The 24,737-nt window shown below is 42.0% G+C and overlaps 1 protein-coding gene across 1 annotated transcript in view; it reads right to left on the reverse strand.

The window, feature by feature from the left end:
* Window positions 1–1,351: 1,351 nt before the first annotated feature.
* The window catches only part of NR5A2 (nuclear receptor subfamily 5 group A member 2), a 248,911-nt gene continuing 225,525 nt past the window's right edge, over window positions 1,352–24,737 (reverse strand). The window contains exon 8 of the mRNA XM_029618527.1: window positions 1,352–5,475. Coding sequence (XP_029474387.1) covers window positions 5,228–5,475 — 248 coding nt within the window. The 3' untranslated portion in view covers window positions 1,352–5,227. The remainder of the gene's footprint in view (window positions 5,476–24,737) is intronic.

Below are 24,737 nucleotides of genomic sequence, written 5' to 3' on the forward strand. Positions count from 1 at the left end.
ATGTTCAAAGAAAAGTAATGGTTGACATCAAAGAAGCTATAGATAATCTGATAGTTGTTCCTGCTGAATCTTCAGAATGCCTGTAGTAGTCTTTGATCAGATTACCCACAGCAATGGCAATCACCATACCACAGCAAAATGAGTTTAGGCAACCAACACTATCACTTTGCCCCATCTTTGCCCCATCTTTGCCCCATCTTTTGAAGATACGCCCAACCTTTTCATGATGTCTACTCCAAGCAGAAGAAGCCATCTCATAAGGCCATAGACCAGAGGTGGAAAGGCTGGAGAGGGGCGTTCAACCCATGGATGGAAAGAGTCTGCTTCATGAGCAGCCCTTCTAGTTTCCATTCTTTGCTTTCTGTGAGGGTCTTAGACTTAACTGTTGCATCCTTGTTTTCGATATAACACCTGCCTTGCCAATTATTCATACCATCTAAGACCATGCAGAACACAGAACACATGCAGTGCAATGTTTCTGCACAATCATGGTATTTAATTGGAACTTGTGTAATGGGACTTTATTTGCAGTAGCTACAAATACACTGTGTAGAGTACAACGACGCTTTAAAAAATGCTGCCAGATGTGCACCTCTGGTGTGAAATTCTTTTTGTCTAAATAAATGTGGACTTTTTTTTTTAAGTACTCATGGATTGGTGTCTTTCCTTTCTTTCCTATCTCCTCTCTCTCTCTCTCTCTCCTTTTTGTCTATCTCACCCTGTCTGTTACTCCATACCTCACACAACACAGTCCCATACCTTCTCTCAGTATTCAACATTGCATCATGTTAGCTAAGCCCTTGAAATAGTGTGTGAGCTAAAAAGTTAATACCTGGGCTGAGGCAAGTATTGAATGTTAGACCTTAGTAAGCACCCACTGAATAGCGAGTGGAGAGCATACTATGGTATTTCTACATGCCTGTTAAAGCCTAGTTACGATCTGAAGATCCTTTATGTATAAATGCTAACCTATTTTGGGACTGGTTTAGCATGCACACTAGGGCCTTACTGCCTAGCAAGATGTTCAGCATTCATGCTAAATGACATAAAACTGCCTCTATATGCACACCAAGCTTTCGAACATAGGCCCTTTTGTCATAGAGGTTAATGTAAAATCTCTTCCATTAAATGAACGAAAAGTTGGAAATTCTCATGAATTTGATGGAAAATTCTAGTAAGATGAAAAACAATGGGGTATGGCTGTGCAAAATATAAGTGTTATTTTTATGAATTTGCAAGAGCAAAAATTCCAGTTTTTACACTTTTCATGTTTGATCCAAAACGTTTTGTAAATCGCTATTTCTACATCATACAATGCATCATTAAAAAAAAAAAGTTTAAATGATCCAGCTGGGCATATGAATTTTTATTGAAATACTGAAAAATTCCATCTGTGTTGAGAAACTCCTGGCAAGAACTGACATGACAATATGTATTTCACTGATACAGTAAGAGAACGTCAACAAGTAACTGCACACAAAAATTTGCATGGACTCAGCTCCAAGGCAGCTGCAGAACATCTGTAATAAAATTATCCCGATATTACAGATTGTCTGTTAACAAACACAGAACAACTAGAATGAACAAGCCCAAGCCATAACATTTGTATTTCAGTCTGCTTTTACTAATGTGTCATGTAATCAATAAGGCAGTCATTAGTAAACATCTGATTACAAAGTGACCAACCCTTATTAATACTAGAGAAATTTAACTTTTGAAATGTTGGGCAATATGAAAGTTTTGTAATGGCAAATTTTAGCTAATGCACATTTTAGCTCATCTGATTATTTTAGAAATTTGGATAACCAATAATTTCTGTAATCATTATCAGCATTATTAATCAATTTTTTCTTTACATTGATAACAGTGCATGCTATGACGGTAACTATAAAATTGGCGTGCAGATGCACGTGCACACTTTTTCCCAGCTAATATCACGAGAATCACCCATTTTATAACTTACGCACATATATGTGTGCATGTTATAAAATAGCCAGGATGCGCGTACATGTGCGCACAATTTTAAATTGATGTGTGCATGTGCGTGCACATGCTGTTTCTACCGCATAAGTGGAGGAATTTTTATAAAGGACGCGCGCCGACGCCATTACCAGTTTTCCCAGTTCGCCCAGGTAAGGGATAGGACTTCCTAAGCTCTCTTGTTAAATAACCTTCTTTCTCTCCTGTTAGCCCCGACATTTAAAACCCTGCTGTTGTTTATTTATTTTATTTTTTTTATGACACACGCCATCCATAGTAGAAGTGAAGTTATGTGGCAAGGGACCCTGGCGTGCGCTTGTGCACTTAAGTATTTACGTGTTGGTTTCATTGTGAAATCCAGGAATGCCCATGCCCCGCCCAGACAACGGTCATGCTCCACCCATTTTTGTGAAAAAAAAATGTATGCATGCTGCAGGAAATACACGCAAATCCAGGCGGCTTTTAAAATCTGCATCGGTGCACACCGGCCCAACATATTTGCATTTTTCCTTGGGCTTTTAAAATTCACCTTTTTATAATTAGTATCTTGTTCCTTTTCTTGCAAGGAAGAAATAGGAAAAGGACATCAATTCAATTTCTTTCCATGAAAAATAATCTGAATTTATGAACCACAAACGTTTGAAACACAAAAAGTACTATATCCACATTTTTAGAAAAATGCATGGAAAAACGTGTTTAGTTTTATTTTTAAGTTTATTTGCTATTTATTTAGTATTTTTGTTTTTGGTTTTGTCATTTAGCATGCACTAAAACCATTTAGCACTTGTTAAATGATCAAAACAAAATGGAATTTAGATGGTTTTTTTTGTATCATTTTGTTTCAGAAATGACATGAAACAAAACAAATGTCTTTATTTCTTTCTTATTTTTAAATGCCAGCACATCCCTATTATGCATATGTGAAGAGAATCACTTCTGCAACTCCCCCAAATAACAGAAACATTTAATTTTTCTTGCTTCTTGGTCAATTGAGTTGAACTATAGAAAGCGATCCTTCTAAAGACTTAGAGATCTAAATAGTTGTAAAGCCTTTGTGAGTAGATGGCTAAGACATGAAACAAATGTCTAGGAGTTGCAGGTAGTGGGCTTGTTACCTTACACATGGACAAATCAGGAGAGCCGAAAAATACAGATAACAAAATAACTTGCTTTGTATTTAACTCAGAAGTAGCAATTGATGTCTTTGGTATACAATGTACTATACAATGCATGGAAAGGAATTTAATAACAGGGTACAACGCTTAGGTTCACGTAATAACAAAGTAAGCTGTAAGTCAGATAATTTACAATAGATTTTAAATAAACTACATTTAAGTTTATGAGGATTTACAGACATTTAATTGAGGGAATTATTTCAAATTGCAAAGATTCTTGTATGTCCCTGAACTATGTTCCACTAACTTGAAGACATGTTACATTAAAACACATACATCTTACATAAAGATGAAACCAAGGAACAATAAATTAGCATCATAATTGTCAATAGTTGAAACCATCACATACACTATAAAATAAACTGTTCAAAAGCCAATAATCTTTATGAAAAAATGAGGGGACTGGAAGGCTGGGATTTTTTGTTACTTTTTTTTTCTTTTTTACAGTCTTAACAAGTGATTGTACAGCCAATAAGAAAACAAACAAACAAACAAACACTAAGACTAAGTGAGATTCTCATTTTAGATTTTAGTGTCTCACGACATAATTAAAAAGTGGTAAAATAATTAAAAAAAAAGAAATCTGAAAAAGAAGAATTAAGTAAATCATTGCTTTGCAATTTGTATTATCACAGTTCTTTCCCATAGAACATAATGAATGTAAACACTATGATATATCCGAATTTAAGGTATTAATACTTTATTCAAAACACATGTTAATCGGCACCTCCACAGTCACCTTTTTTTTTAAGATTGTGAACTAAGGCAAGACTTTCATAACTATGGCATTGCGTGTTATAATACTGATAGAGCTTTGTTTATTTGTGTGAGCAATGTGATTGTTTGTCCTTCAATATTTGTTCTGCAGCAGACTTTGGTCTACCTGGTAATGACAGTATCACTCTTCTTCTCTTCACTCTTCCTGCCTCAAAACGTTTAGTTGATTAACTGTTTGTTTACTGGCAATTAAGAGCATGAACATCACCGTTGCCTTTTCTCGCACACAACTGGTGATATTCCAGGTCACTGCACAAATAGAACTTTTGGATTGCAGCCTGACCCTACATAAGTTTTGCATAGCTAAACATGCTTATTATAATATATCATCCTACATTCTTGGAAAAAAAAAAGTGCAATCTCTTTTTTTTTTCAATTTCAGACATTTAAAAAAGCTATTGAAGTTATATTGTTGCCATGAAATTTGTTGTTTTTAAAAATTAGACCTCATGATATGTTATGAATTAATTGACTAAATACCAAGAATTTTCCATGTCGAATCTGCACTGTAACATTTGGTTGCTGAAACAGGTGAGAATCTGATCATGTATCTTTGGATCTCAGAAAAACCTGTTCATGGCAACTGTAGTGATCTAACAAGTGTCCGCAGTGGGGCAGAAGAGGGATACTGTTTTCTTTAAGAACATGAACACATACCTAAATAAATGTTAGAACATAAGAAGGTTGGATTTACTTAATAATAGACTGCTCATAATAGCTACCGGCAGGCCTGAGACACAACACTGAATAGAGAAGACTTTGACGAATTGATGAACTTAATACATACTGAGGCCTACGACAGATATTTAATATAGAATCCTGAACAGGTACCACATCAGTTATCGCAGGAGAGTAAAGTTCTGTGTCACAGGAAGGCCGATGTAGAGAGCCGTTGAGGTGCATCCTGTAGCCCGTAAGTTTTGTTCTGAGATGTAGGATTTCCCCACTATAACAGCTTAACAACCGAGACTGAATTTGTTCTTCAGTGTCTTCATAGCTGAGCTTGGTCTCTTTAAATACAGAAGAACTGTTCCACCTTTTTTCTTGTTGACACACACCCATCTGGGACCTCCTTTAATTCCGGTCGAAAGTCCTATATAGTTTCCTCTGGGGAGGAGTAGCATTTGATTCACAGTTTGCAATACAAATACCCTGATATATCATTTACTATTAAGTATTTGATTATTATATCATTTTGCAATGTCTTAAACCGGGCTTTCTTTTAACTAGCACTGCTTGGAGCAATGCAGAGTTTTTTTGTTTTTTTTTAAGCATAAGATCCTAGGGGGTATAACTTAAGCTCTTTTTGCATGCAGCATTTCAATGAGGAGGTTATTGCATGGCACATCCCCATTCAGGTGTTTGTAGTAGAGGTATTCCTCAGCCTGCATACTTATGGCCCGGATCTCTGGTAATCGTAGTAGCAATTGCCCAAATTTGTCTGTTTGCTGTGGGTAGTTACACATGGTATAGTCCAGCAAGGCAGCATTCACTTGCTCCTGAACACCTTCCACCAGCTGGAAGTTCTCAAGGTTTTTGACGTCTAGATTAAGAAAAGAAGAGAAAAAAGTTATAACATTTCACTTGCATTAATAATTCCTGTTTGCCAAAACATTATTTCACTTAATGGGAACATTACTCTCTTGACAAAGGCATGCATTAGATGCTGCTCAATTCGTAGACAACTCCAAGACCAAGTTTCCTGGGAAAATAAGTGCAAATGTGCTTGATCACAGTGTTGTGCTGAAATTCTGCATATACCTGAAATCATTTAGACATCGACAGATTCTGAACAAGGTCAACTCTTTTTCATACACCAGGAAGAGAAAGGTTGAGGATTCCTGAAGTACATGAGCACAATATATCACCAGCAAATGAGTCCCCAGAGGAAGACCTATCTTTAACCCAGTGTATTACACCATTCATATCATTCCATATTAATTTTTTTGACCCAAGGTGAATTCTATGTCCAGGATGTGATGTAGTTAATTCTAATAAAAAGTGACAAGGCCCTTGTTTCTGTTTGACATTTTCTAAATGATTCGGAAAGCCTGTGGCTTGCCTAGCCTGTGTTAATGAACCATCTGGTACACTCCAGTGACTGCCAAAATAATCTCCTTTTCTAGAAGCCTTCTAAAATATATATCTCAGTGACTAATGATCTTTATAAAATACAACACTTGTCCTTTAAGCAGAATGCCCTTTAACCTGCATACAGTGACTGACACTCTTTTTTTCCTGCTGGGCAATCATTTGATTTGCTAAACTGAGCAAAGACTATTAGTTCAGACGAGGTATCAGCTAGTCTGTTTTAAAATATAGTTTACTGTACCTTTGATTTTTGCTTTAAGATCTCAACATTGAAATGAATGCTATATTTTACAATAGACAGCAAATTTGTATTGGGATGTCAAGTCAGAGGTTTTTTTTCACTTTTTGGCGTCACCTGCCAGCACACCATACTTGAAGATGGCAAACTTCTAATGTTCCTACATTTTCAAGAGTCAAAATAAATAGGATATTATTTTTTATAATCAATCTGCAGAATCTATCTAATTTATTTGCCTAACCTGTCGTATTTATCCATCTAACTAATCAATCATCCAGTCTAATCTATCTATCTATCTATCCAAGACCATTATTATAGACGGACAAGCCTGCCTCCTGCCCAGGGATCCAAACTGCAAGGGAATCGAAGGACAGAGGGGACAGCCATGCACCTCCAGCCTCTTTTCATATCCTCTCCCCACCTAACATGCCCGCCCTCTCCACAAGCTGGCCAATAGCAGCCTAGCTTGCCCTTAATGTAGGAATGGGCCCCACCCACCCCCAGCCAGACTGGGGGTGGGTGGGGAGCCAGCTGCAACTGTTGCCCAGGATGCTGTGTTGCCCGGTAACATCCAATAGTATCTATCCAATAGTATGAAAAAAGCAAATCCATCAGTTTCCTCCTAATCTGGTGTTGTATGAGACAATGTCATTTAAGGCTAGATGTACTAAAGAATTTTTCTCATTTTGGGGCCAGTTCACTAAGATGGTAACGTTCAAACAGGCGCGCAGGCGCACGGGTGCGCACGTTTGTCGGCCCGTGCCCAGGGATGCGGCCACTTTATAACATACATGTGTATATGTGTGCATGTTATAAAGTAGCTTGGCCACGCGTACATGTGCGCACAATTTTAAGTGGACACGTGCCTATGTGCACAAATGCGGCTTCTGCCGTGTGAGTGGGGGGATTTTAAAAGGGGGGCACGCCGACACCATTACCAGTATTCCCCACTTTGTTCCCAATTCGCCCAGGTACGGGATAGGACTTCCAAACCCACCCTAGTTGAGAAGCCTCTCCTCTCCCCTGTTAGCCCTGACCCTTAAAACCCTGCTGATCTATCTATTTATCTTTATTTTATAACTCACATGTCATCCATAGCAGAGGTACAGTTACGGGACAGGGGCTCCCGTCACGCGCCTGTGCTTAATTTGAGGTTGAAATCCAGGAATGCCCACGCCCTGCCCCTTTTTTTGAAACTTTTCATTTGTGCGTGTAGCGGGAAATACGCGCAACCTCGGGCAGCTTTGAAAATCTGCTCGGCGCGCGCCGGCCCGACATATTCATGAATCCCCTAATTGATGCGCGTGTCAAGCTTTTAAAATTCACCTTCTAGACTTTTTTTCTCTCCGTTCCTTATCTATGGGAAAAGGACCACGATGACCTTGTGCCTGTGGGATACATTCACTATATCTGACAGTGAGGTGAGTACAGAGCTCTGAAATTTGGAAGAACCAGGACTAAGAACTCTTAAACATTTTAAGACCTTTATCACGTCATGGGGAAATCTGATGCCCTCGATAAAAATCATGGCAGTTTAATACAGTAAAAAAATCTCTTTCCGGGGAAACAATAGGAGCTGCGTGGGTGCAGCAGGTCTCTGGCCTCAGGCAGGAGTAAATGTATTCATTTCTGAGGGCTCCCAGAGGTGAATCAAAGGCGCACATTTATTTATGTAAATAGGTGTTTGTGGGCAGTTCTGTGGGAAAGTCTATGACAGCTCCTCTTCCTGTAAGCCTTAAATATCTTTATTTAGAGCACAATGCAGGGGTGGCCATCTCTAACCCTCAAAAGCCACAAACAGGTCTGATTTGCAGAATATCCACAATGAATTTGCATGAGATAGTTTTACATGCACCGCTCCCACTGTTTGTGGCTATTGAGGACCGGAGTTGGCCACCCCTGCTCTAGTTGGTTCAGTCCCTCATATTCATATTATAATTATGCTGAAAATATAGTTCATATTTCAAATTAACCATAACATAAATTATAAGGTACACCAGGTTGTATCACTGGGAATTTTCAGGGTCATTTATCAAAATGCTTTAGGGGGTTATCACGCACATTAGGGCCCTAATGCCCACAATAACACCATAATGCACACGATAAATGCCGCATCGTGAAATGCGTATGCAAATTTAAAATTACTATTCGAGTGGGAGGAGTTTGGGCGGAGTAAATGGAAATGAGAGTCAGTTAACGTGGCGTGCGATAAAGTGAGGCACACTATCTTGGGATTTAACGCCGGACATAACTACACCTTTTTTCTGAGCGTTATGCCTGTGTTAGCTGTGTGTTACCAGCTGAAATGGTATTTATCTCAAATGCTGTTCAGGAGGGGAGAGGGAGGGGAGAGGAGAGGAGAGGGGAGGGGAGGGGAGGGGAGGGGAGGGGAGGGGAGGGGGGAGAGAGAGAGAGCCTCTGTGGCGACTCAGTTATATTTTAACATTTTTTATACCACTATAAGAGGGGGGCATTATGAACTCGGGGTGAGGATTTTGGGGTGGGGTGGGTTTTGGGGAGCAGCTCTACATGCACCATCATACATACAAACAGCACAATTACCATAAGTGAAGATTTAATGTGATTTGGAGAGATGAAAGGTGAAAGAAGAGTAGATTTGTACCATATTCTCTCTACTTACCTTGCATGAAGCTAGGTAGAGAGAACATGGTACAAATCTTAGACCTTTCATCACTCCAAATCTTCACTGATGGTAACTGTGCAGAACAGGATAGGGATGTGCAGAGGGACGGCATACGTTGCATTCGTAATTCGTATTCGTCGGGATACGTTGCATTCGGCAAGGGGGGCCCCTGATACGTTCATGCGTTCATTCTTATTTGTTTCCCGGCTAAAATTGAATTAACTACAACCCCCCACCCTCCTGACCCCCCCCCCAAGACTTACTAAAACCCCCCCGGGTGGTCCAGCTGGGGGGGGGGGGGGTGTCCGGGAGCCATCTCCTGCATTCATGCCGTTGGCTGCCAGTATTCAAAATGGCGCCGATAGCCTTTGACCTTACTATGTCACAGGGGCTACCAGTGTCATTGGTCGGCCCCTGTGACATGTATTTATTTATTTATTTATTAAAGGCTTTTATATATATAGTAAGGGCATAGTAAGACATAGTAAGGGCAAAGGCTATCGGCGCCATTGATTACTGGCAGCCGACGGCCCGAGTACAGGAGGTCGCTCATGGACCCCCGCTGGACCACCAGGGACTTTTGGCAAGTCTTGGGGGACCCTCCTGACCCTCGCAAGGTCAAAGGTTATCAGCACTATTTTGAATACCGGCAGCCGAGGGCGTGAGTGCAGGAGATGGCTCCCGGACCCCCCGCTGGACCACCAGGGAGTTTTGGTAAGTCTTGGGGGAGGTCAAGAGGGTGGGCGGTTGTAGTTAATTCAATTTTAGCCAGGAAACGAATAAAAATGAATGCATGAACGTATCGGGGGGCCCCCCTTGCCGAATGCAATGTATCTGCCCCCCGACGAATATGAATCCCGAATGCAATGTATGGCGTCCCTCTGCACATCCCTAAAAAATGGCTATTTAGCTCCATCGTCCCAGAAATTATCTCAAAACAAGTGTTTGCCCACTACCACATTAATCAGTTTGAAGATCCCTACCCAGAACTGCCCCTGGGCAAACTCAATCCCAATTCCATTGCTTATATCAAAACTACCGGATAACATCTCCCTAGACTCCTCCCTAGACTCCTCCCAACCACGGTAACTATAATAGCGTTACCTCATCCCTGCCCTCTGATATTCCAAATTAATTGTTCTGGTTATATATTAACAGTTAAAAATCACTGTTATTGTATTTGTTTTAGATACTCACTTATTCCCACCACTTTAAGTATTTGCCTATGTACTCACATTGGGGTAGATTTTCAGACGAGCGCGAACAGCCTACTTTTGTTTGCGCTCCAGGCGCAAACAAAAGTACGCTGGATTTTAGTAGATACGCGCGTAGTCGCGCGTATCGGCTAAAATCCTGGATCGGCGCGCGCAAGGCTATCGATTTCGTATAGCCTGCGCGTGCCGAGCCGCGCAGCCTACCCCCGTTCCCTCCTAGGCCGCTCCGAAATCGGAGCGGCCTAGAAGGGAACTTTCCTTTGCCCTCCCCTCACCTTCCCCTCCCTTCCCCTCCCTAACCCACCCGCCCGGCCCTGTCTAAACCCCCATCCTACCTTTGTCGGGGGATTTACGCCTCCCGGAGGGAGGCGTAAATCCCCGCGCGCCAGCGGGCCTCCTGCGCGCCGGGCCGCGACCTGGGGGCGGGTACGGAGGGCGCGGCCACGCCCCCGGGCCGTAGCCACACCCCCGTACCCGCCCCCAAAACGCTGCCGACACGCCCCCCGCAACGCCGCGCGCTCCGGCCCCGCCCCCGACACGCCTCCCGACACGCCCACTCCGAAAACCCCGGGGTTCTGCGCGCGCCGGTGAGCCTATGTAAAATAGGCTCACCAGCGCGCAGGGCCCTGCTCGCGTAAATCTGCCCGGTTTTGGGCGGATTTACGCGAGCAGGGCTCTGAAAATCTGCCCCTTTATACTTTACTATTATTGTACTGACCCATGCTGTATGCCTGCACCAGAACAGAGGAGGCAGTACATACAAATATTTAAATAAATAAACAAATAAAATGTGATTTTGAAATTAAAATAGGATCAGCTGGGATTACAATGAGCAATTCCAGGCTGAATCCAGGCAATGGACTGAAAACTGCTGCCAGTAAAATAAATCAAGAAAAAACAGATTCCCCTCAATTCAAATGCAGCTCAGATTAAACTGGATTATTCCTGCCCATCTACTGATTGAATATATTTTAGGGAATTAGAGCTTGAAAATGTTCATTTTGCTTGTTTTTATGTTTTTTTAATTTTCATTTTTTTTGTTTGTTTAATGTTTGTTTTTTTTTCAGGTTGGCTTGTTTCCCAATCCAAAAAAAGACAATAAACATCCAAAATACTCCCAAAACAAAATTCTAAAAAACAGGCCTCCCAAAGACCCTCTAATCCCTCTACTGGTCAGCAAAGAGAAGCCTAGGACCTGGGCCTACCCAGCTAGGCCTCTCGAGCCCCTCTGATCCCTACTCTTAGCCGTAGAAATCTAGCCCATGGCCCCAGGCCCAGCTGGGGCTTGCCTAGGCCATTCTATTCCCCACTTTAAATTTTTCTGGGTGCCAGGGACCACCCCAGAACAACCCAGATCTTTATATGGGTGGAATTTTAAATCAGAATAAACATGAAAAATCACCCCTTCTGTAGCCCCCAGTAAGTTGGAAGTGCAAAAGTGAAGCCCACTCACTCCTGCCCTCATTCCTGGCACCAGAGGCCCATAGGACAGCACCAAAATGATGCCATTTCAACTTCATCTATCTCACGGATGGCCAGCAACATTTTCTTGTATGGCTGTATTGCTATACCGGGGGCTACAGATAGGGTAAGTGTGGGTTAGGGAGGATCCCTGCTCCTGGGAAAAAAAGGAGGGCTAAAATGTTCAGAAAAATCCTGATTTTAGCCATGCAGCTGCAGGTTTACATCTAACTTTCTCCTGTGATTATATTATTCAGTGTGTACATTGGTAAAAATTCTATATTTAATATGGGGTCGATTTTAAAACTCGTGCTCCATGTGCGCGCGGTTCCCGGTGTGTGCACATGGACGTGCCGATTTTATAACATGCGTGGGTCACCACGTGCCTGTTATAAAATACAATACCCGCGCACACATGCGCGGCTAATTTTAATATTGGCACGCACATGTGCACGCCGGTGGCATCACACATGCGCAACGGGGGATTTTACAAAAATACGTGTGGTGACGCGAGTAGGGTTTTCCCAGTTCCCTCCTAGTCTGCTTCAATTAAGGAGCGGACTGGGAGGGAACTTCCCTATACCCCTTCCTAGTCTGCCTCCCTTTTCCCCTCTCCTCTCCTCTCCTCTCCTCCCCCTAACCCCTACCTAGCTAGCATACATTTTTTTGTTTTCTTTCTTACTGCTCCTTCAGAGCAGAAGTAACTTTCACGTGCCGGCAGTTGGCTGGCGCGCGCTTCCCCGGGACAGTATCTAATGGTGCTGTTCTGGATGGTCCCTGTCCCGCCCCCCCACCTTGCCCAGACGCCGCCCTCCGGCCCACCCCTTTTCGATGGCCCGGCACTTCTATGCGTACCAGGAGATATGCGTGTGGTAGGGCCGTTTCTAAAATGCATGCATGGCCTGGCCACACACGTATTTCCAGGATTTTATGCACACTGGGCTTCGAAAATTTGGGTGTATATGTTGGATCCATTTATTTTGTGTCATTTACATAGACTTCAGTCCATGATTTAATTGGAGGCCTAGAAAATTTTATGAAATGGTAGTTTGGTCCCTGGGCTATTTAAATGCAAATATTTTTTGGAGTAAAGAAGTTTGAGAACTAATGGTCATGATTTGAGGCTTCGAAGGGGTAGACTTGGGAGTAACATCACAAAATATTTCTTTAGAGAAAGGGCGCTGGATGCATGGAACAACCTCACAGTGGAGGTGATAAAGACAAAAACTATAACAGTGTAAGAAAGCATGGGGCAAGTAGAGAGGATGATTAATTGCAAAGAAGTGCGGGGAAATTCATTGGTCAACTAGGGTCTATGATGCTGTAGCAGGAAGTAAACTGGACAGACTAGATAGATTCTTACCTGTTCTTATATTTTAGGTTTTGTGCTTTTCTTAAGGTGAAGATGGCAATACAAATTGCATACACATAAACAACATCAGCAAGGATATTAAACAGCATCTCCAAGTGTTTGGAAGTTTGACGGTTGAAAATTGGGAACTCTATCACCCGGCTTCCCTTTGCTGGGTAGAAGGAGGTTTAGAAGGACCATTTTTTTCTTTTAGGCATGAAAACGACAATACTCAAAGGGGCGGATTTTCAGAGCCCTGCTCGCGTAAATCCGCCCAAAACCGGGCGGATTTACGCGAGCAGGGCCCTGCGCGCCGGGAAGCCTATTTTACATAGGCCTCCCGGCGCGCGCAGAGCCCCGGGACTCGCGTAAGTCCCGGGGTTCTCGGAGGGGGGCGTGTCGGGGGCGTGTCGGGGGGCGGGCCCGGTCGTCGCGGCGTTTCGGGGGCGTGTCGGCAGCGTTTTGGGGGCGGGTACGGGGGCGTGGCTACGGCCCGGGGGCATGGCCGTGCCCTCCGTACCCGCCCCCAGGTCGCGGCCCGGCGCGCAGGAGGCGCGCAGGAGGCGTAAATCCCCCGACAAAGGTAAGGAGGGGGTTTAGACAGGGCCGGGCAGGTGGGTTAGGTAGGGGAAGGGAGGGGAAGGTGAGGGGAGGGCAAAGGAAAGTTCCCTCCGAGGCCGCTCCGATTTCGGAGCGGCCTTGGAGGGAACGGGGTAGGCTGCGCGGCTCGGCGCGCGCCGGCTATACAAAATTCATAGCCTTGCGCGCGCCGATCCAGGATTTTAGTGGATACGCGCGGCTCCGCGCGTATCTACTAAAATCCAGCGTACTTTTGTTTGCGCCTGGAGCGCAAACAAAAGTAGGCTGTTCGCGCTCGTTTTAAAATCCGCCCCAAAGATTTGGGGGTATTTTCGTAGGAGGCCATTTTCAGTTTGTTCTATTCCGAATGAACCAAAAATGGCTTTGTTCATTGCATTTTTAGCATTTGTCAAAATAGAAAAGCACATCCCTACTATATTACAGCATTAAGCCAAATACCACTCTTTTATCTCTTGCTTTTACCCTTTCTCAGGATTCACATTCAAGTCATTTGGATGGCAATACCAGTTAAGGAACTCTCCTTGGGCAGCTTCTTTTCCTTTGCATCCGATAGCTGATACCATTGTGGCTGATACCATTGTGAGCTTTTAAATCTCTTGTAAGCCACTTTGGGCAATCTTTTGGCTTAGATAAAGTGGCTATAAATGGAACATAACATAACATCACTCTTTTTAAATCTGGAGTAGGCTGAAGGCGCAGTGACAGGGAAGGCAATGCTGCTTGTGCCATTTATTTCTGAGCCTGAATAAAACTGGATCCAGAGATTATTTTTGTGTCATAAGAATACATTGTTTCTAAGACAAAAGGTATGTTTTTTCCTGATAACCTGCAGGCCTATTAGGCTACAAGAAAGAAAATTCTTAAAATGCCACAGGATATTGTGCAACTTGGCATGGAGTTTGTTGATAAATATCTGTGGAAATATTTGATTAACTACGGGGGAAAGGTGTGTATATAAAAGATAAAAAGAAAAATTCTGACATGAGTGATGTCAGACATACTATCGCCAACTTCTGCTTTAATTCTGTGCATCTCTTAATTGCTAGTGATTGAGAGTTCCAGTCAGTGCAATGTACATTTCTTTAAAGAGCTCTCGTCTTGAATTAGTTATCTTATTATTTTATCTCTTTTTTTAAAATAATTATGGAAATAGTTTCTGCCTCTTCTTTCCTATATGTGGACAGTACTGCAGATGAAGAAATATATGATTTTCCTTGGCTTTTAAAATTTTCTTATTGTTTGTTATAATTATTTGTTCTCTATTTGCTGTTGCGTTAAGGATTATGAGACCTATATACACACACACACACACACATAGGGGCTTATGTACTAAAGGGTTTTTCTATGGGAAAAATGCTTAGTACACTAGCCCCATAGTCTTAAAAGCAACATAGGGCCTCATTTTCTAAAGTATTGCAGGCCTGCGGTACATTAGAAAAATGTGGTAATAAGGGGCGGGGGGGCCGAAACGGGGGGGGCGGTCCTGCGCTAGCCGGCAGTGATCGCACCTCCGCGGTGCGATCGCTGCCAGCATCGCGCCCAATAGGCAGCGAAAAGGCTCCTTACCTTTTCGCTGTCCGCGCTGTCCTCGCAGAGTCGGCCCCGGGGATGCCCCGACTCCTCCTCTTCCGGGGCCGACTCCGCCCCGATGTAGGTAGCGCAGGCGTGCGCTACCTTCGCTAGCTATAGCCTTAGAAAATAAGGCCCATAGTCTTGTAATTGGAACTCCCTTCCCCCTCCCGTCCAAAAAAAAAGGCAAATAAGAGATGGGCAAATTTCTTTGTAAGAGGATTGTTAAACAATCTACTCACAAAGCTAAAGTAGATCAGCTGAAGCTCTTTAAAACATGTGAAATAGATTTTATCAGACTAGTGAATTGCCTATCAGATTTTTCTGAAAATACAAAGTGGATTTTGTGGATCCATTTCAGATGTTTTAGATTATCTTCAGATTTTACCCAGATCTAACACATTTTCCTAGCCGATTGGAGTGAAATCTGAAATTTCCTGTCAATATGGGTCAAGATTGGCAGTGACTTGCTTGTATGTCTCTAATACTTAGTATGAGCTTCTTAGACAGTACATGTCCCTGTAGGCTTAAACCCTTTCTTTAATTCCCACTGAGATCCCTAAGTGTTATGGATTTGTGCATAAAAAATATTGCCATGGCTAATGTTGAATGCATAGGTTCTGGCTGCTTTGTATTGACAATGGGAATCAAAATGGCATTGCATATTCAGCACAGACCAATCAGACACCATGCTCTATGATATTATCTGTGAAACTTTTGCCAGTACATCAGCACTCAGGGACATAGGAAATTACAGGGTGTCTACTTAAAAAATGTCCCAACATTTTTAGTTTTGAATTTGTGAAATTTAATCTGGGTGTGCATTATTTCTCGCCATTTTTGCTTTGGTTTATAGCGCATGGTCAGTAGGGTTATTTTTTAATATGCCAGTTCAACAAAGATTATATCTAATTCTCTGCTCATGTTTTGCTTGGTACACCCGGTGGCGCAGTATATGTCAGATAACTGAGCTCGGTTGCAGCGTTAGTGGCATTGCTGGGATGTGGAAATGACTGCCAAGACTTGTCAAGCTGGTTTCACTGACACTGCAACAGGGCAATGGAATGTACCTTATTTGGTTGTGGAGGGTTGGGCAAAGCAGAGCAATCAAGCTCCACCCACTGCCAATTTCTTACTTTATATTTACATATTAATGTCATTCTCCATGTAAATCACATAGGGATAATTTTCTAAAGCATTCATGCACATAAACAGACTTTTAAAAAATTACCCCAGGGATGTATGCATAAAAGTACAATCCTTCCATCACCAAAGGAAATCAGATTGAAGACTGGAGTCTACATGAGAGATGAGTTTCTCATATCTTGCTCCCAGTCTCTGGAACTCCTTACCACTTAGTCTGTGTAGTGAAAAGGACTTTGCCAAATTTAGGAAGGTCCTCAATACACATCTCTTTTCACAGGTTTTCTTGTAACTGATCCTTCTGGCCTAACTGGTTATCAATGCCAGCTTCTGTGTTACCTATTATTTTACCTTATTTGATTGATCATTGTAATTATCTACAATATATATGAATTATTGTCATATTAGTCTTGTTTCATCTATTTAATCAGACTCAGTATGACTATGTGTCAATGTTATTGTTTGCTTATGACTGTGATTGGTTTTGTATTTCATTTGTTTTAGTAATTGCTTGTTTATGATTTTTAATGATGATTTTTTTATTTTGGTTTTAGTAATTGGTTATGATTTTTTGATGTTTTGATTTATTTTTTTGATGATCGCTTTGTAAGCTCAAAGATTTTTTTTTATTGTAAATTGCTTTGATTTTATTTGTAAAAAGGTGATTAATCAAGTTTTAATAAACTAAACTATATGTGGAAATGATTTCACGCATAATTTCATACTTACTATAGAGGCATTCCTGGGAGCAGAGCTAGAGGCAGGGAAATAATTAATGCATGTACTTTTGATTTTCAAAAGTATGCGTGAAAATGTTTGCATAGACATTTACACCTGTTCTCTAGCAGATATACATACACAAGCTTATGACCAGCTAAGGTACACATGGTCCTGCTAATTTTCAAAGTACGTTCATATATTCGCTATGAGAATTAGGACTGAAGTCTATGTGTGGTAAAGCTCTGCAAACATTACAAAATACCTAGAATACAAAAACACCTCCTATTGGGAGGGAGATTAGAAAACAAAACAAGCTGGACTGCTACAGATACCTATATAGAAACTATATGCTAGCAGACTATCTCATCTTAGAAATGATCCTCATTAAATACAAAATAAGTGATGACAAGTTAGAAACTAGAAATACATGGACAAAACTGAAATAGTAACCCTAAGAAGCCAGACTCTGCAGGGGTGCATCTCTAGAAAGAAAAATACATTTCCTTCTATACTAAGCCAGGCCCATCATTGTTCTTGTGGGAAGTGGAAGATGTTATGTTATTAGAAAAATGCTGGGGGCTCAGAAGCCCCAACCTAACATCTTGTCCCACTCACAAAAATGATGAAGACCCAGTGATCCTAAAAGGAAATCCCCTCCCCTCCACACACACAAGCAAAAGATGAAAGCATGGCAACTGCAACATAATTTCCCCCCATAAAAATGATGAAAGCTCAGCGGCCCAATATAACATTTACTACAAAAATGCCAATGAGGCTTCTTCTCTCCTCTTTCTTCCTGCCCCAGTCCCTTCGTCTCTCTACTTGCCTCCAACCCTTTCTTGCTCTCTCCCTCTATTTCCAGCACTCTCCAGCATCCACCTTGCTCATCCTCTACCTCTCCCTTCAGCCTCCTCCTCCTACATCCCCCCTCCTCTCACTTCAGCTCCCTCTTCCTTCGATCCCCCCCCCCGCTCTCTTCCTCTGCCCCAGGCTCCTTTCTCTCTTCCCTATCCCCTTTTTCTCCTCTTGCTCTCTATCCCTTCTACTCCCAACCCCTCGTCTTTGTCTCCTCAAGCTATTCTCCCCAACAGCTGCAGAGGATATGGCTCACCTCTGTGTCTCAAATCTGGAGCAGGGGAGATAATGGAAGGGCTACAGCCACTGAGGCAGAGCTGGTGATGGCAGATGTGACTTCCCCAGGTTTCATAGATGCATTGTTGAGGGCAGACCCAGTGGTAGCAGCAATGCTGAAGAGGTCTGGAATCTTATTTTGCATTATAACATTGGGGGGAGGGGGAGTTTCTTAATAACTTTAATGAAATTTGCCAACAAGCATCGGCAGCAGAGAATGAACACTCTAAAACACCAAGAGTGGGAAAAAATGGCACCAGGAGTGGCATCAGTGGCCCAAGGCACTGCCACAGGGCCAAAAGCAAAATGCACAATGTCATAAACACACCAAGGCACCATAAGAGGGGCAAAGGAGCACCAAAAGTGGCTTAAACAGTCCAAGTGACTGAAAGAGGGGCAAACTATACAATCAATAGAGCCATAAACAATCCAAGGTTCCTAAAGAAGGACAAAATGAACCAACAACCGTGGCATGAAGACTCCAAGCCAACAAAACAGGAGCAAAGCAGCTTCAACAGTGGCATGAACATTGCAAGGCATTAAAAGAGGAGTAAGGCTAGCATAAACACCCTATGGCAGAGAGTGAGAGGTAAGGAAGCATAAACACCCTATGGCAGAGAGTGAGAGGTTAGGAAGCATAAACACCCTATGGCAGAGAGTGAGAGGTTAGGAAACAAGCACAGTGGCAAACACACCCTATGACAGAAAGGGAGAGGTAAGGAAGCATAAACACCCCATGGCAGAAAGTGAGAGGTAAGTCAGGGAGCACAATGACATTAAAACTAGAGATGTGAATCAGAACCGGAATCGGTTTGGTTCCGGTTCCGATTCAAATCTTATAATTTTTATCGTCCGGCCCGATTGCTTTTTGTTTATCGGCTGCGCCTGATCCGATAAACAAAAAACCCACCCTGACCCTTTAAAACTGACCCCTTAGCCTCCCCCACCCTCCCGACCCCCCAAAAAAAGTTTTTAAAATTACCTGCCATCCAGTGCTCCTACCATGTGACAGGGGCCGGCCAATGACACGGATACCCTGTCACATGGTAAGGGCAAAGGGCCATCGGCGCCATTTTTATTAGCGTAGCCGACGGCCTGAGAGCGGGAGATCGAGCCCCGCGCCCCCACTGGACCACCAGGTAATTTTAAAACGTTTTTGGGTCAGTTTTAAAGGGTCGGGGTGGGGTTTTTTTTATCGGGCCATCGGCGCCATTTTTATTATGGCAGCCGACGGCCCGAGAGTGGGCGATCGGTCCCGGGGCTTCCACTGGACCACCAGGTGATTTTAAAACATTTTGGGGGGGTTTGGGTGGGTGGGGGAAGGTAAGGGATTAGTTTTAAAGGGTCGGGGTGGGTTTAGGGGTTGTTTTGGTGTGCTGGTTTTCCCATTAGTGGACACAAACCTGATTAACGATTTTTCACGATAAATCGAGGGAATTTCTATTGTATCGCACTCTTTAATGATTTTTGACGATTTAAAATATATCGGACGATATTTTAAATCATCAAAAAACGATTCACATCCCTAATTAAACCCCCCCCCCAAAAAAAAAAGTGAGGGTAAGCTAACAAGGACAGTGGCATTTAAATTCCAAGGCATAAAGTGAGGGGTAAGATAGCACGAACAGTGGCAGCAAAACCCTAAGGCATGGAGTGAGCTTGATTGGCCCTGCTCCTTCTTTGTTCCTTCCTAGCTCAGCTCCATTCTGTCTAACTTCAGTGGCTTTCCTTGAGTAGGAAAGAAGCCCTGCAGATTTACTTACCCCCTACACATGAATGGTATCCAAATGCAAATGAACATTTTCACTATTTTCAGATGTACTGCCCATTTGTTTCATTTTAAAGGACACAAAGCAAAATGTTCTATTTCATTTTGATTACCCATTCATTTCAAATGAATGCACATAAACAGTCTTCAGTCATCATGAAAAACAAATAAATGGACACCAACAAACTTATAGCTTTGATGTGGTTCACTGCTCCCAAATTTAAAACTTACACTAGTTTAAACCGCTTACTGTAGACCTCACATACCTGAAAAAACTGTCTTGATAATGAATTCTTTGTTTCTTTCATCTTGTCCTTTCTTTTTATTTAACAGAAAATGAACCATAAAAAAATGTGAAGGTACCTAACTGAAAAACTGAGGTCCAGTTTGAAATGCAATATTTTTTTCTCTCTCCCTCTTCTCAGAATTTTCTGGCTATTACCTTAGGTGGATCAGGGGTATAAAATTAGAGTTTGGTTGCCAGTCTATAGTATTTGGGGATATGATCATGACAAAAGCTTTAGGCCAACGGTTTTGAGACCAATGTACTAAGCTGCATACACCCCAAACATACAGAAACATTATTTCAGGTTTTTGTATGTTTTAATACACAGGCTCATTTTCAAAATATTAAATTATTTTTATTTATTTATTGATTGATTGATTTTTATATACCAGTGTTTCATGTGAACATATCACGTCGGTTTACATTTATCAAATATTCATTTAAAAATATTTGCATTTCCAAAGATATAAATACATAATTTCATAATAAAAATAAAACAATTAAAATAATAAAATAGTTAAAGTATAAAATTTAAAACGCTTAAAGATTCAGAAGATTAAGAGCAGTAATAAGATAAATACATAGGTAGCAAACTTTCAGATGTAATCTGTTACAAATGAAAATTTACTAAAATTCTACATTTGAGTTTTTGCAATGCACTACCATGCCAAGCAGCTCATCTACAGAAAGCCACAAAAAGGTGTACATTAAGATGTCTTTGAGAGCTGGTTTTCGCAATAAAAACCCAAACCACCCCAATAATAATAATAATAACAATTCATTGAAGCGTAGTTATCTTTTTTGGCAGGCTCAGTAGCAAAGTTTAGTGTGAAAGTTTGCTATGGAGCTCATTTGCATCTGTAGCAAGCTTTCGCAGAAATGGGCCGCTAACCCGTCGGAGATTTTGTGGCTGAGTACACTGGCATCTATGTTGGCTTAATCCATATATTTCTTAATGAACCTTGCAATGCCATTTCTTATAATATGTAAATTAATTACTTAAAAGCCCGGCACTTTTTAGAATTCAGCTAGTTATTAGGAACACAGTTTTTCAGGTTTAAAGGGCTTGTAACAGTATGAGCATGAGTAGCCTCCCATCGTTTAAATTCTAACTAGCAGAAAATGCATTATGTGTTGGCCGCAGTAAGTGCCAGTCCCTTATCCTCTAGCCTACTTTATTCACTCAGGGACTAATTACCAACTTTTTACATGAAATAGCCTCACTATGAGCTCACAGTGGGGCACATACATTTTTTCATCCTTATTGAAGAGCTAACCCTTAGGTCGTGAATATATTACATATTTTGCAAAACTTGGTGATAGCTTTTCTCTCATATAGAGAATTTTTAGTTTCTCTATTTAATCTCGGAAGATGGAGAAAAATGTCAATTAATAGGCGCTTTAACTGCTTTACTGTACTTGATAGAAAGTCCATTTTGGCATCTTTCAAGAGTCCATCAGCTTGAAAATATCACCGATCTTAGAAGCTCATTCACTAAGCCGTGGTATTTTTTCCCTGAGGGAAAGTAGTGTGGGAGTTACAAACGTGGGGTAAATGACCCTGCCGCTTTGTGACTCCTGTGGTATTTTTCTCCACAATAAAAGACTGTGAGGAAAAATACTGCAGGATTAAATGCCCCAAAAGCTCATGTGATGGTAGCCCAGAGATTGTGGGGTTGCCATCGTTTAAAAGGGAGGATGCCCCCTTGAAATTTGCCAAAAACCCTGAAGGTCTCCACAGACCCCCTTATCCCAACCCCTGCCACCCCTGGAGATGGCCGTATAAAAAAAAAAAGGTAAAAATTAAACATTTTTACGACGGGTCCCAGTTCTAGTCCTGTGGTCCTACCTTCTCCTCTCCCCTCTCCTGCAATACAAATATTTGGGCCGCTGGAGGCTGGGACACCACCGTCTGGATCCACCCCTTCCTTACAAAGTAAGCCCAGGTAGTCCAGTATGGAACTGGAGCCCCTCCTAGGCTCTGGGCCCAGTGGCAGCAATTTTTCAAATTGGCATTGGCTAGTGTTTGCCCTTTTCATTCTGAAATAAGGTTACCGCCAGGGCCGGAGCCTAGAGAGCATTCCAGGCCCCAGCCGGGGCCTACTTTGTGAGTAAGGGGGATGTCTGGAGGGGGAGCATCCCAGCTTCGGGTCCAGATTTTTGTATTGTAGAGGAGGGGGTGAGGATAGTGGGGTAGGGCCAGGACTGGCCTTAAAAATGTTTTCATTTTAACTTTTTTTTTTTTTTTTAATCAGCTGCCTCCAGGGGTGGGTTGGGTGGAACAGGGGTCTGTGAAGAACCCCCCTAAGAATATTTGGCAACTTTTGGAGGGGCCTTACTCAAGACTGTCAGCCCCTTTAAGTGATGACCCTGGGAGCATCCTGATGCTCACAAGTGAAGTTAACTACAGCGATTGCATTGTAGCTAACTTCAGATCAAATACCGGGGCTTGCAATATTTTAAGCAAGCTGCATTATTTGATTTGCGTTGTTTAGGGTAATAATGAGCTGATTATCAAGTATTTGCATGCTAATCAGCTCAAAATAATATGCATAGTGTTGGGGATTAAAATAATGCGAGATATTTCAATTACCTCACGTTATCCCCGCGTTAGGCCGTTTACTGCACAAAAAACATCCTAATGCGGCTTTGTGAATGAGCCTCTTAGTTTGGCTCAATAGAAAGTATGTGTTAGTAACATGAAGAATATTGAAATGCAGAATTGATTTCAGGAAAGAAGTTGAGCCATTTAGCTACAGAGTATGGGTTTAATATTTTACTGTAATGGCATGTTACAAATAAATATTAACTTTAGGCACAACTGAGCTAGAGTATCAGTGATCAGCTATCTTTCATGTCTTCAATATGAATCCTTCAAAGTCATATCATTTCCTCCTTCACATCCAACTACTTGTAAACAGGATATATACCAGGACAGGCTTTAAACGGAAACAAATTCTTTAGTGCACGGTATGATAAAACCTTGTCTTATGGTCATTCTAGAAAATAGGAAAGCATTTTTATTATGAGAAAGTAATGCAGCAGTCTGACAAAATATTCATTTTTTAAATATTTATTCCATATTTTTTATTTTAAACACTGGTATATTATTATCTGTCAAAATCATACTCTGTGTGTTTTCCACTAGTTGCTGGTTGGTAGAGAAAATAGGCGTGGGCCGTCCATTGCTCCTACCATGTGATAGGGGTCGGCCAATGGCACTGATAGCCCCTGTCACATGGTAAGGGCAAAGGGCCATCAGCACCATTTTGATTAGTGGCAGCTGATGGCCCGAGAATGGGAGATCGCTTCCGGGACCCCCGTTGGACCACCAGGTACTTTAGGGAAGTTTTTTTTTGGGGGGGTCAGGAGGGTGGGGATTGTATATTAGATCTAAAGGGTCAGGGTGAGTTTGGGGTTTTTTTTTCTGTGTGCCCTTTCTCCCCCCCCCCCCCAAAATGATAAGAAAACCACATGAAAATTTAGTGGGGTTTTCCTATCATTTTCGGGGACCCCCGATGCATGACGGATTTGAAAATATCGTACAATATTTTCATCTGTCAAAAAAACGATGCACATCCCTACTGAATATCCCATCTAAGGGAGTTATTTATCAAAATGCTCTAAGGCGTTTTTGCATGCGAAAAGCCCCGTTAATGCATGTGATAGCACCATATCATATGGTGCGATGCAAATCTGAAAAAGAGGAGTTAGGGTTGGGCTTACCAGTTTGCAAAGTCCTATTGCTGATTTAAGCTACACCTTTTTCAGTAGCATTAAGCTGTGTGATAGCTTGTGTTAAGCACATTTTGGGATATCTCCTAAAAGGCCTGTTTTAGTAGGTTTAAAGCCACTGCCTTGCCATCTGTGGTGAGAGAGAGCGAGAGCCTAGCCATGATGTTCTCTCCACCTAGCTTGATGGACTCTCTACCTGGGTAACATCAAGCTAGGTGGAGAGAACATTGCACAAATCTCATCTTTGGGTGAGTTTCCTCTCTCTAAAGATCATCAAATCTTCACAAGAGACCACTGTTTTGTTCGTACGTCTCACATTGAATGTCAAAGTGGCCCCTAACCCCCTACACTAATACCTAAACCTCACCTCGAGTTACTAGGTGGGCCTCCCATAGGGATATTAATACCTATCTAGGGAGCGGGCATTATGGCTAGGCTCTTGCTCTCTCTCACTTTCTCACTCCCTGGGACCATTAAAAATGGTCCCCCAGTGGTTATATGCAGGAAATACAACAGCTCTGGTATGTATCACAAAGTGTGAAAACATTATCACAATTTGCACTAACTTAGCCCTTCACATGGGTATTAGCACAAATTGCAGTAAACTGTCTAACATAAAACACACCCCTTTTGCTATCGCATGCGATACTTATCGCATTTTGATAAATCCAGGCCTAAGTTAGCAGGATATGTCTATCTGGCTAACTTAGATAACCAGTTAGCTTTTCAATATCTATCCTGTTGAAACTTATGCATGAAAGAGCAGAACACAGAAACTTATGCATGAAAGAGTAGAACACAGAAACAGGATTTTTTTTTCTAAGGTATACATAAAAATGATTGACTCAAAACTC

The sequence above is a fragment of the Rhinatrema bivittatum genome, chromosome 10 (assembly GCF_901001135.1).
Source record: "Rhinatrema bivittatum chromosome 10, aRhiBiv1.1, whole genome shotgun sequence".
Classification (NCBI taxonomy): Eukaryota; Metazoa; Chordata; class Amphibia; order Gymnophiona; family Rhinatrematidae; genus Rhinatrema; species Rhinatrema bivittatum.